This window comes from Dendroctonus ponderosae, unplaced genomic scaffold, assembly GCF_020466585.1.
Source record: "Dendroctonus ponderosae isolate FM_Combo_2020 unplaced genomic scaffold, Dpon_F_20191213v2 Dpon_F_20191213_4, whole genome shotgun sequence".
Lineage (NCBI taxonomy): Eukaryota > Metazoa > Arthropoda > Insecta > Coleoptera > Curculionidae > Dendroctonus > Dendroctonus ponderosae.
The window spans coordinates 12,113,919-12,128,100 of record NW_026018611.1 but is presented as its reverse complement, the minus strand read 5'-3'; the positions used below and the strand labels follow the sequence as shown (position 1 = coordinate 12,128,100).

The 14,182-nt window shown below is 34.4% G+C and overlaps 1 protein-coding gene across 1 annotated transcript in view; it reads left to right on the top strand.

Moving 5' to 3' along the window:
- The first annotated feature begins 575 nt into the window (after positions 1–575).
- The window catches only part of LOC109537785 (polycomb group protein Psc), a 49,325-nt gene continuing 35,718 nt past the window's right edge, over positions 576–14,182 (top strand). The window contains exon 1 of the mRNA XM_019904673.2: positions 576–919. Coding sequence (XP_019760232.2) covers positions 905–919 — 15 coding nt within the window. The 5' untranslated portion in view covers positions 576–904. The remainder of the gene's footprint in view (positions 920–14,182) is intronic.

Below are 14,182 nucleotides of genomic sequence, written 5' to 3'. Positions count from 1 at the left end.
AACTCGCTTTTTAACTATCAGTTAACACTCGCCAGTAACTATTAGCCTGAAACGCTTCAGTTAAAATATTCCGTTAGAAATCACCAGCCCCTTCAAAACTCTTCTAATTAACCATAGAATTCTGAAACTGAACATGGTGTTATATAGATTGTATTTAAATAAACGATAAAATGGCAGGCATCTATTAACCCTGCCATTAAAGCTCGAAAAGACGCGACCCACTATGCAACTTTACGACGGCAATAAAGCTAACTTTTCAATTCCTCATTCATCAAACCGGTGCGCCCCCACCCAGAAACAATCGGACAGTTGAAGCTGAACAGCCTTCGCCAAACGGCATTGATCTGGCCGCTCTGTTACTAACAAAAATCGAGCAGAGAAGCCGAAAGTTAAATTTCAAAACAGAATCAAGCACATACAGCATACACAACAAAATGGTATGCGAGTTCCCTGCTTACCGAACAAGAGATTCGGATGTGTTCGTACTTCGACGCCTGACGTCAGTGCAAACCTGATAACTTGATTGGTTAGAGGCGGGGTTATTTTCAGGCGGGTCGAAGCCCAAGCTCGGTTCTTTAGCTCAGCTAGTATGATCGAAATCCTTTAAAAGCCAGCACGTTGTCATCGAACCCGCGATTTAGTCCTTCAAAAGTCATTTTTTCATAAATTTCTTTATGGTGTCGTAGTGATACGCGTTATCTAGATCCACTGTGAAAATTTCAACGCGTTTCGGATATTTTACACCGGAGAAATCGTAAGGAAAAGCTAAAAGTATTTTAACATTAATCTGTGTATGTAGGCGATGCAACGTTGTCGGTTCTCGGGGGTTTAGATGTTGCCGCTATTTTTAACGTGATGCTATGCCATAGCGGCAACTACACGGAGTAAAGCTCGAGACAGTTGAATGCGCAACTTAAAGGTATTGTGATTTTTGTGTCAATGCACTGTTTTTGCCTGGTTGGTCTTGATTGCTTGATACATTATTTGTGGTTCTGTTACTGTTGAGTTATTAGCAACTTCCACTTTTGCTTCTTCTACACTGTTGATTCTTTAGATGTTTGTTATTATTAAACTAGTTGTTTGGTATTAAAAGCAGGAAATGTGTAAACCTTTTAAGGCAGGCGGACAAGAACTAATTGTATGAACTACTTATAAGTAATGTGCATATTCAAAAATAGATGCAAACTCTGGAAGCAGCAAGCGTTTAGTCCAAACAACAGCACACGGTAAAAGAGAATTAAAGCACAGATGCGGTACAGAATAGTCAAATGCATTGTCAGGAAAACAAAAGCGACCGGAACGGATCGTCCCTTCGTCAACTTTTGCAAGAACCTAGAAAATGGTCACCATGAACAGAAAGAATACCATTATGTAACATTGACATTTTGGGACTGAAATATGTTTCGGCTCCGATAGAAAGGTTTCAGATAAATTACGGTTGGAATGGGATTTTCAACCCACATTGATGAGATTGTCACATTCTCATGAGTTTTGACTATTAGAATAATCAATTTAAATATGGTTTATACCTGATATATGGAGTAAAATGTCTAAGAAAAAATTAAGAATGTTATTTGAGATCTAGGTATTGTAATTCTGACATTTAAATACCAAGACCACCCATTATTGGTCTCAGTGGTGGAACTCGTACATCATTATTCGCAACATTGCTCGATCTGATCGAAGCTATGTTTGGGTCTTCGTACAAAATAAACAAATGCCGACGCTGCTGCACGAAATAACAAACGACGATCGCAATAAATACATCACATCGAGTCGGCTTTTTCTCCATCCTCGTTTCGCCGCATAACACCGCGTACCTCTTTGTTTAAGTGCTAGTCACGAGTTTCGCTGCTTTTCTTTTTTTAGGCAGCTTTAATGACACGCTATCCATCTCTCTCGGAAATTACTACTTGCCTCGACTTGCTCCTCTTTCTTTTCCAATGCATGGTTGCCGCCACTTCGACCTTGTGTCATCTCTGTTACGATCGAGCACGAGTTTGTTGTCGGTCCCTCTCTAATTCATTAAAATTTGAAGTTCCCAAGCGGAATGTTACCGTGCGATAGGGCTTTAGGGATCCCTGCACGAGATTATGCCGGTTATGGACTACGTCCCTTTCTAGAACAGCGGTATGCGTTTGTTCGGGAGCTTGAGGGGTGCAAAACGTAAAAAATAAAATCGTCAGGGAACGTTAGGGGTCCAACTTGTCCCGATATGTTTTAGTGCGAGGTCTTATGAGCAAATGTGTATAGAAAATCGGCATTATTCGGTTTATTTGTTTGTAAAGGATGCGTGTGGATAATGGTTTGATGACACCCAGCACATGTGTTAAGTGAAAGGATACATGCTGAAACAAACTTTGAAAAGTTGAAAAAACTTGAATTTTGAGTTATGCAACTCGCAATTTGGAAGCGGATATGGGTTGAATCTATTATATAAAAGTGCTAGAAATGCATTGAATGTTAAGGTAATTTTTCTAATGTGTTCGATTATTCGATTCCATTACACGACCTGAACAGGCTACTGACCTGACCGCATCAACAGTCAACAGTCAAAGAAATTAAATGGAAAATTGTTCAGTATTTCGCCTGACGAATATAAATTCGTGAAGATTAGATGACCTCTAGAGTTTAAAGAACAACAGATTGGACCTTTAAGCAGCAATGCAATCCAAGTTTTAACCATAAATATTAAGGATAATAGTGGAGATATAAAAATTAGTGTTATAGGTAGCTACAGTGTTAAATCATCTGGTAGCTTAATGTGTTTTCAACCAGAAGACGAAAATCTAAAGGAGGAAAGCATACAGTTTTGACACATGTGTTAAAAGTATTATAAGAACGGACAAGTTTGTGTGATAGACACGATCCATTGTTTTGATAAGTCGACATTGTTCAATTGATAATGTTAAACAAGTCATCTTGCAGTGAAATGTGCATTTTGAGTGAGAGGAATCACCGAATCATCTATTATTTTATGGCTCTTGGATCTTTTCTACTATTTAAATGTAAATGATATGAAAGTCCTATAGAGATGAGATGAGTTCACAATTACCACTCATGTTTGGTTATTGGAAAAAGAGGAAGTTCTCACTTTCTTTATAATGAATCGAATACGCTTTCTGAGTAAGAAGCGGATAGTGGGTCTAAACGTTAGCTATACAGAACCGCCTTGTACAGATTGATGACTGAGAATGTCATCTAGCTCCCTCGCTAAGACGCTGTGCTTATTTCTGAAGAATAATATCTTACAAACATTATACTGTGTAAATGCGAGTGAACTCCAAGTGCTTCTAACATCTAGGCGTTCACAGTATCAACAACAGAAATCTGTAGTAGAATGCCACTCGATTAAGCCAACGATGATTTAGTGCTTCCTAAGAGACTTCATCGGGAGGAAAAACATGTCAATTATGTGAAAAAATGAGAATATTGAAAACTACATGAAGAAGAAACGGGCACGAATAGCAAGTCTTGGAACAGCCGCAGTGAGTTAACGACGGACAATAACAGGTCCTTATTTACTCAACCACAAGGAAACCGAAGATATAAAGCAGCAGTGCAGTGTAGAAGTTGATGATGAAGCAATGAGTCGATGTAATATGCCAATCCGCTTTCTCAGCCTGTCACACATTGGATGTCGTCTCGCCATCTCAGGCGTGACCTGTCCAAACTTGTTGTTACTGGCAGCACACAGGATTCCTTCCGCTTCTTCTCATAATTCTAATTGCTTAGTCTGAAAAAGATTAGTATTACCATCTTTTTTGGTACCGGTAAATTCCCATTTGGTGTTTCTTTTCCTCTTTCTCGTCACCCGACTAAGCCTCTTATAAAGCAATACCGAGTAGTAGTAAAGTGTTGCGTTCCAACATAACATCTCGTATTACGCTTCTCTCTCGTCGTGAATGTGAATTCAACTATCGTCGTGTATAATTAATTGGAGACCTTTTTAAAAGTTAATCGAATCTATTCGATGTATTGGATAATCGAAAAATCTAAATATTTTCGAACTATTACCTTGACATTTCAATAACGATTCTCCTGTTTAGCAATTCGTTAATATCGCTAATTTTCATTTGCCACTTTAGTTATAATTTAGGGCTTTTTTGATTGTCAAAACTTTGAAAAAACGTTTTTGGACGAAAGCAAAATTCAATTTCTACAAATAAAGTGAATTGAGAAGCCTCAGAGGTTTATTTGAACTTTTTAACCATTAGCACAAATAGCCGACATTTTCAAGCAGATTAGAGTAGCTTAGGAATGTTAAGATAACAATTCCGAAGTATCGGTTATCAGTATCAACTCTCTTTTGATCAACCGTAAATTTTGACGCACAATACCTACTTGAAAAAGTGGGAGTCAATTGCAAAAAATAGTATCTATATTTCCTGAAGCAATTATCAAATCGATACATTTTGCAAAGTTACCAGTCATGCAACCGTTAGCTCGAAACGAATGCTAATCATATGTTTTGCATAGCACTTATTCTAAGTGAAATATTTTTATCGATGTATCCTACGATCCCGTACTAACGCCCAATTCCTCTCTAATTAGCGAGAAAGCGCGCCGGCAAGTGTTTTCGATAAATAATATTCGATGTTTGTTTTCGCTGAGACTTGACTGTTATTAATTCTGTTTGGTTTACTAATATAAATGATAGAATGTTTACTTTAGTCGTTAGCATGTGTTGGCTGTTAGATCTTTGCGGTTATGGTTATGCTGTAGCATGGGATTTGGTAAATTGGTTTTATGGTATGTTAATGTGGTTTAAATATTTGGTGGTGTTGATGGAGTGTATTTTTAGAAAAACATCCATTAGAATTTAGGAGTTCACAATTTTTGAATATGTTTTATTATTTAGTATTTTTCATTAAGCGTCTGAGGTGAGTGTTAAGGTGGAAAAGTAGTAAATATTTACTTGCAAATCATGCGTTTCATAATAATAATTGTAGAATACAACATCGAGTTAAGGTAAGTGAACCCTATGGGCGTATATTCGAACTTAACAAGATATACTTGCTATAGTTAATGTACAACCGTTATATTTAATAATATATTGTATATACCTAGTAAGTCAACAGGCATAACCCTCATGATAATGCAAAATAAGTACATATGCATCTCGCTCTATTAGAAGAGTGTTATCTGGGATCGATGGTCATTGCAACACATTTGGGTCTCTTTTCAAAACAGACAAAGCCTTGGAAAATTTTGGTTTCTTGGGACTCGAGTCTTTATTAACTTGGTAAACTGGGTTAAAAACTATGAATGCAAAATATTACGGAAGCATTGAGTTAAATTGAGCAAATACTGATAAGGATAAATTTGCATGGGATTGTAAAAACAATGTCTTAAACAATGTGTCAATCAATAAAATACATTTAGCCCTCTAGCTATACAAGGAGTACCAAAACATCACTTAACTTTCTTATTTTAAATGCAAACCCCTAATTTCTTTAGCATCAATGGATTGGTTGTCCAATAGCCAGTTTGAGGCATCCTAGTTTTGTTAACTTATCTCTTACAGTTTTTGATATATGTCAATTGTTTAAGAAAGAAATTTCAATTTGTAAGCTATGAGTGCAAACATTGACACAAAAAATGTAAAAATATCAGTTGCTTTAAATGGCACCTACTAACTTTTTTGGTCCTGTTTAGTTTGGGTTCTTATTGTTTAATCATAGCAAAATTTTCAAGCTGGATCAAAAAAGTTTGTTGGTGCCATTGAAGAAAAACTGATTTTTTACATCGGAATCATGAAAAATGTGCATGGACAAAAGCGGTCAATGAAGTCAAAGTTTAGATACCTATGGATAGCTGGTGGAAGAGGAGGTTGGTGTTCAATATCGAGCACTGAAGACTTCAAATTAAAATACAACAAAAGTCGCTAAACAAATAAGAATAATAACGCACCAATTCGATATCGAAATTTAGAAGAAAATGTAAAAATGAAAATGAAATTAATCTGTAAAGGTAGAAAAATGTTGTTTTCGAAAGTGGAACAAATCTATATTGAGAATACAAGACCTCTTTAATTTAGAATGTAATTCTCAGAAAAAAACACCAATAAATGGAACAAATTATCTTCCAAGACAATAAAAAGTGCAATTCACACAAAACGGCACTTATTTTACATGTTTGCTGTATGATTCGTATTAAGACAAGAAATTGAAATAGCGCAATACAGAATCCAGATACTTTCTCGTCGCCTGAATATTACATGCACTAATACAATAAAATACAAGTCAACAATATCAATCTAAAACCGATCGTCCATGAAAAATGTTATGTCAAACTTACCGACAGCTGCATCGTGTCACCTGGAAACAAAAAAAGGTGTTTAGTGTACAGGAAATAATTCTAAGCTCCATTCAAATTGGAATATAAAAAATCCCTGAAATTTCTGACCGCTCTCAAAAAACCTCCTTCAGTTCAAGCTAAGTGTGTTGAAAACTACCTACATTTTTCCAGACACCCTGTATCTTAGAGATCTATCTTACCAGGTTTCTGCATGCTTGGGCCCCGTCCTGAACCATTTCCGTATCGGCTGTGATTCACTTTAACCAAAAGTTCACTATAAATAAACCCCTCAACACACATGCAGCACCAAAATGCAAATATTTCGATATTTTGATATATTTCCGATTGAATATAACCACGATTGGTAAGTCACGCAGAGAAACTGACAATTCAGTTCGTTCCACGCATGTAATACATCGAATATTTGCGAGTTAAAAAAATCTGTAAGATTTGTGCATTACAATCGTTTTACTCGTCTGAATGATTAACTTTTTTTTATTGAGAAAGTCTATGTAGCCGCAAATACAAACCCGACAAATATAAACAGGGACAGATAAACATCTCAAGTCAGGCGCGCAATAAGCATTTTATGCTCATTCAAAACCGGATTTTTCCAGAAGGTGGTAAATTTTTGGACAGTCTTGAACCTTTCAGGTTTTCGTTTTGAACCTTTCGACTCGTGTGCCCATCGTTGGTTTTAGGGGAGAGTGTTGTACTTTAAGACATTTTTTAATTTGTTTTTTATACCACTTTTTAAATACATTATTTTAACTAATGCCATTATGTTATCTTCTATATATATATAAATAATCTTTATTTCCTACAGAAAAAGGCTATCGACCCAATCGGTCTTTCTGCCCTATCTTCTATATTTAGAACGATATTGTCAAAAAATATACGGGGGGCCATACCATCCATCGTACTATTTTCCCGATATTCCAAAAAACATAAATTTTTCCGAACTTTCACCATACAGCAGGGGAGTCAACCACTCTTCCTTAATAAAAGTCTGGCCCGATCGTTTTAACCGCATACCTTTCGTATTTTCAATATAAACCCCGAATGTTTTAGCATAGTTGGATGGGCCTTCCAATTACCAGTTTGAGCCACTCTAGTTTTGTTAACTTATCTCTTACCTATAGTTTTTGATGTGTCAATTGTTTAAGGAAAAAACTGCCAAGACAGGTGTTTACGGAACAAGCCATATCAATATAACGGTTTTACATTGGAATCGCAAATTTAGTAGCTAGCTAATTGAAAGCACCAGCTAACTCCCCATGTGACTTTAAACTGCCCATTCTGAGCGTATGGAGGCATGCAGCGTAGAAACGTTAATATAAAAACAGTCGAAAAATCAGTTGTTTCTAAATGGCACTTACAAACTTTTTTGGTCCGGTTCGAAAATATTGCTTTGATTAAACAATAAGAAAGAAACTAAACTAAACTGGACCAAAAAAGTTAGTAGGCACCATTTAAAAAAAAAACTATTTTTCTAAATTTTTTTTAAATATATTTAAACTATATAGTTGGCGGGCTAATTGTATTTTACATTCGGTACGACTCGCTATGACCGGAAACAACATTTCAAGTTTCTAAAACAACTGTAAGTTGGAAAACTTCTAATGCACGCTCTGCGTAAATCATCCTGTATATTTTGCGTCACTGGTTAAACGTTTTGGTTAATATGATCAGCTTATAATACTACTTGTTAAATAATAATACTTGTTTCTTCAGTTAACCATGGCAAATTAGCTGTTCAATTAATAAAACGGCAAGTCACAGTACGAACTAAACTTGTGATAGAAGCGGGAAAAGATACGTCAGGATCTATTGTGATCGTTCAACGGCTACTTCTTTCGTTTTTATCCTATTTCTGCTCGATTGGCCACACTAATTAATCGGTTTTTGTTTAAGACCACTTAAGTGTTAAATTAAGCAGGAAAGTCACCGGATTGGGATAATTCCCGGTTTGATAACATCAGTCTATTAAACAGCGCTAATTTATGTATTAAGACCGCAAATACATTTATGCAACATTTCTGGAAAAAAGTGTGCTTGTTTAGCTATGGCAAATGCTTGCAAAAATCTGTAGTGTGCAGTTTTTTATGTTCGTTTTGCGGAACGTCACAGGATTTTTCATTCCTAAAAGTTCGAATTGTCTATTCAATTTAGAACGTTTCTTGTCCTGTGGTTTGTTTTCACGTTTATCGTCGTTTTTTCAGTTAATTGATTATGACGTAAACTGTGTAAAAGAAACTTATAACAGGAAAGCAAACAATATTTCAACAAGAAATTGCAACAGCGAAACTAAACACAGTTTAAGTCAACATAGATTCTAATAAAACCTAGCTAAAATTGGTTATCCACCTAGATTAATATAAACTTTTTGACTTGTTTTTGTATAGTTGAAAATTATGCAACCAAATTTTTGGATCACTGCATAAACTAAATAGTGAATGTTTCATTAGGTCAAGGTTAGCAGACCGTACACCCCGTTTGTTCCTGGATTAACAAAAAGCTGGTTACAAGTTTGAGGTAATCTCAATGTCATGTCGAAAAATACTGAAGATGTGTAAATAGCCCCTTGTATCCGGTTCTTCTGTTTGGCTATTCTCTTCGCATACGGTAGTTTCTATAGAATTGAATAAGGACCATTCGACTTTGTGTGACTAGAAATTGTCTTGTATTAATTATCGTTTCGTACGGAAATGCTGGGATATTAAATTAATTTTTGAATACCATTCATTTTGAAAGCTCCTCAGGCCGTTTTTCTTTATTAGATGGACTGTAATATTCTAACTACTTGCTGGTAAGAGTAAATCTCTATCCTTATTGATTAGTTACTTGCGTAAAATGACGATGAAAACGGTTTGTTACAATTGACCGAAGCCTATTCTAATAAATTGTCTGCTAATTTATAAATAAAACGTTCTTTCGATCGGGCGAAATCAAGAAATGAATGCCAAATAAATAGTCCATTACGATTTGCAATGCAAATGATCGTTTTCTTCTATTTATAATGACGACGTATCATTATCACGTTAAAGAAACTAGAAATAAATAATAGATATTTGAAGAAGCATCGAATATATTGCTGCGTATACTTGAACAATTGTATAAAATGCACAGGCTAATCGTAGAAGAGTATGTTAATTTTCAATAAATCGAATAAATCCATCACAGCGCATTGAAAGAGGTATATTTTAAATATGTGAGCGGCGACAGCTGCAAAAATAGCTCGGGTATTACCGGATTTTAGGGTACCCTATATCTAAAATGTGGCTCGGATCTGTCAAGTTTCGATTAGTTTATTCTTGTGACCCGAAAATAGTCGTTTGGCAATGCTTTTAGGTACGCTATTCGCTTAATGACGTGACAAATTAAGGGTGCGATCATTAAAGATCTGTTAAATCTTCGTAATAACCATTGGAAATACTTAAAACGGTTTATCGTAGCAAAAAACATAAAAAAACACAAGTACTCATCTTACCGATTCATCGAGTTGTTAGAAGACACAATGAACGTATTATTAATTATGTCTAATGATTGTATGAGCCCCTCACTGGTTGTAGGCAAATTATACTCTTTTCTGGTTTGGTTGGCACGTAAAGTATCGTGTCTGTTTAATCATGGATTAGTAATAATGCACATTGAAATTACCGTTTCCAACCTATAGCAAATCTCATTACTCAGGCACACACTAGCATGAAATCAGAAAATACATGGAATTATTAATGAAAATAGTAATTTTGCATCTTGGGGATCAATCTCGTTTTCATTATACTGAATTCTGTGATAATAAAGCAGATAAGCTATACATAATAATAAAGAAACCATATAGAAAAGTTAAGAAATAAGCAAATGAAAATGATATCAATTGGGATATTGGGATGAGCTTGGCACATCTTGTAATTAATTTGTTTAAGATTTCAAAGACTAGAACTGGACAAAACTCCCTGATTTTACTCTTGAAATAGTATATTGTATGAAAGTCGGGGAATTATTTAGGTTATCTAGAAGAGAACGAAAAACATCTGGAACTTATTACATCAGAAATATGACCTGTTTTACTTGTTCAAAGGGCTATACGGACAGATTTAATGCGGTTCAATATCGAATTACCTAAATCAAACTTGTTTTGGTTTTGTTAGAATACTTAGGTATTCAAGTTCGGTAGAAACTGTAGTTTATTCAATAATTTTGAATTGTAACTTCAGATTATTAATTAACCATTGATAAGATAAGATCACACGGAATTCACATAACAAATAGGCTCAGATTATTTTATTATGTTATGTTATCTCTAGAAATAAACCCTCATATTTTTCTTTGCTTCTTTTAATGTCATTTTATAAAAAAATAAATATACTCCATATAACAGAAAACATCGTATAGAATGTTGACATTGGAGGAAAGCCGCTAAAAATCTAATACCTAAACTACAAGTCAATATATACATTTTTGGACTTAGTTTAAAATGATTCTTTCGATTTCAAAGCATTTTTAAAATTGACGAACCAGATCTTATCAATTAATAGAATATTTGTGAATTATAGACAAACTATCGCCCAAATTATAATGTTTTTGGTTTAAATAGTTTTAGATAATATAATAGTAATACCAGATGAGTGGTTAATTCAGCAAATGCAAAAAAATGATCCAAAGTAACGAGTATTGGACCGAAAGCAACTATAAGAGTCGTTACGAGTAGTCAAGAGTAAGGGAATCTCACACTATTCTCCAACAATGAAGCCGTATCGAAATAATAGGAATTAATGGCCACATTACTACGAAACGATCATATTACACCTTAGTCTGCTTAACAACTTCCTCTGCAACACATTAGTCAGAAATTTGATCAGTTGCTCTTATCAATACATGAACTTGACCCTTGTTAAATAATAGAAGCCTTTGATGAGAAAACGTCGTTATTTATTAAATTCGTTCGCAGTAAATTCCTAGGTTAATTCACTCACACAGTTAGGTAATTTGTGCCATGAAAACAGAAAAAGCCACACTAGTAAAATTCTATGGATAACCAACAGATTTTTATAAATGAGATAAGTACATTTTTAAGTAAAAAATGCTAAATCACGTTTATTTAGTGGGCTCATCATATACATTTTAATATTAAACAGGAAAAATTGTGTTGCCGGTACCTGGGTACTTTTTTCACACTGTTAACATTTTTATTACATCTGTATGTTTTTAAGTAATTTTACAAATAATTATTTTTTTTAAAGGAGGCAAGTTAAAAACTTGTTAAAGTTGTCTTACTATTAACATTACAGGCATTTTTTTCTTAAATATATCAGGTGGTTTTGTGGGTTTTGAGGCTTAAACAAACAAAATCCCCTTAGTTCCATCGGGCTCTTGTCACCCATCTTATTAATCTCGGCTTCCACAAATAATGTTTAATTGAGCACGCCTGCCATTTATCAAAATAATGCGCCTTTATTTGTTTTCATATTATGTCAAGTGATCAGGTAAGGTAAAAAAAGTCGTCAAACAAAAGTAATCGAATCAATCTTTAAACGCGCATCTGCCGCCGCTTATCAAGGTGGCGCTTTATTATTTGATCATTTTTGATTGCGTTAATCAGGAGGCAAGTAAACAATTCGCAATCGGTGTTTGATCAATATTATTTCAGTGTAAATGGCCACTTATTGGTTACATGACATGAAATAAGATTAGACATTAATTTGTGAAAACTCACTTTTTCACATTTAGTGACCAAATACTTACGTGTAACTTATTAGGTACGGAATACTTAAAGTACTTATTATAAGTTGCAGGAATGCATGTGTGGAAACTATAGCACCAACACATGTTCTTAATGAGGTAGTTTTTTAAGAACTCCAACAGCTATTATGTATTTTTAAATTGCGCCAGTTTTCAGCTTGTTTGTGATGACAGACAACTTGCCTTGATCCCGATCACTTATACACTCACAGCAAATGTGATCATTAAATCATAATATAAAAGTTAGTTAATGTTTCAAGTTCACTTTCTAGAGTAAGTAGTAACTACTTTTGGTATTTTACTACAAGGATGTGGCAAAAGAGGACGGAAAATAATTCAAAAGCCTTTCTTCTATCCGATCTGTTGTTTTTTCATGTTCGTGATGAGACCGTTTTATTGAATTATAACTTCCCATATTATTTTTAAATTTAAATCACAACAAATGTTATGTATAATAAGACATATCATTTTAAATGTGTCCCTCTTTTTAAATTTTTAAAATGCGAACGTAAACTTCCCTGTTAATCCCAGCTCGGTTTTGCAGATAGGAACTTCATCTTTTCGTGTTTTATTACACGGATAACTCGCAAATGAATTCCCGAAAACTTAGAAAGAAAAGAGTTAAATGACGATTTTTTAATCTGACTTGTCTTCATGTTCTTCATGCAATCGTTTTTTTAAGCAATACAACTTTACTTTTTCCATGGCAATTTTTAAATTGGCTCAGTCATCAGCTTCTATAACTTGACTTGATCCCCACTTACACAATCATAACAAATGTGTGAATGTGGAGCTACTGGTGATCAAGTATAACTTTAACTAGTAGGTAAATGTGCGCTTTCTTCGTATATCAATCAYGCTTAAAATTTTTAATTTGGTTCGCAAAATGCGCCAGTAAACGTACTTGGTTTTGGAGTTCCTTTCCGTCATTTGTCTTTTGATCGAAATTGTAGCAATAGGGGTAATAATATGCATTAGAGTTATCTAAAATGTAAATTTCCACCTCTCTTGTCTTGTTATCTACCGATGGAAGCTTGATCAAATAGCTCCATAACAAAACTAAAGTTCATATTTCTCYTTAACGTCATTCCGAGCAAGTAGTTTGAACGATAAAAATAGCATCAAAGGAAATCTGTTTATACCTGACTCAAAGCGGTATATTATTTTCTTACGTGCACATATTAGAGATTTGAGCTTCCAGCGTTAAGTCAGGTTGTACAGCATAATTTTTATTAAAGAACTATTATATAACTTTTCGAATCGCTCGGGAAATATCGAAGTGCGCCAGCTTGAAAAGTGTGCTATTTGCATAAACATCGAATAAGTGGAAAAAATGAGAAAATCCGTTGTTTCCGGAAACAATCGCATATAATTCGGTGAGTAGGTATCCATTTTTGAGAAAAAAAATGTATGCTTATAAATTGATTCGTTATGAAATTTTCTACCAGATAGAGTTGGTCCGAAATCTGTAGTTTTCAAATGTGCGCTGCAAAATGTCCGAAAGTGCAAAAAAGTAAATAAAAACAAAATAATTTTAAATTATTTATTTAACCATGAAAAGTTAACTCATCACGCCATACATTTAGAGAAAAGTACCTACTTCACTGCAATACAAAACGAGAGCCGCAAGGCCGATTCAAATCGGAAGGATAGTTTTTGCATAATGCAATTGTTAAATAACCTACCCAAAAAAATATTTAATTTTGTTTAAGCTTTTTAAAACCGCTCAAAAAATTATTAAAAATAGAAAAATGGTTAATATAGCAATTGTTTATGATATTTTAAGGGTCCAAGAAGCTGTAAAAGAACGGGACCAAAAAGTATTCATAACTTTGAGCCTGGCACAAAATTAAGAAAAAGGTCTTTTTTCCAGGTAGGCTATTTAACAATTGCATTATGCAAAAACTGTCCGTCCGATTTTAATGGGCCTTACGGCTCTCGTTTTGTACTGCAGTCAAATAATGTTATCCAAATTTATGGCCCGGATTGGGTTGTTTTTAATTGTTAAATAAATAATTTAAAATTACCTTGTTTTTTACCTATTTTTTTTAACCCTTCAAGCATTTTAAAGCGAACATGTCAAATTTATGGATATGGGACCAACTATATCTTGTATGAAATTTCATAACGAACAAATTTT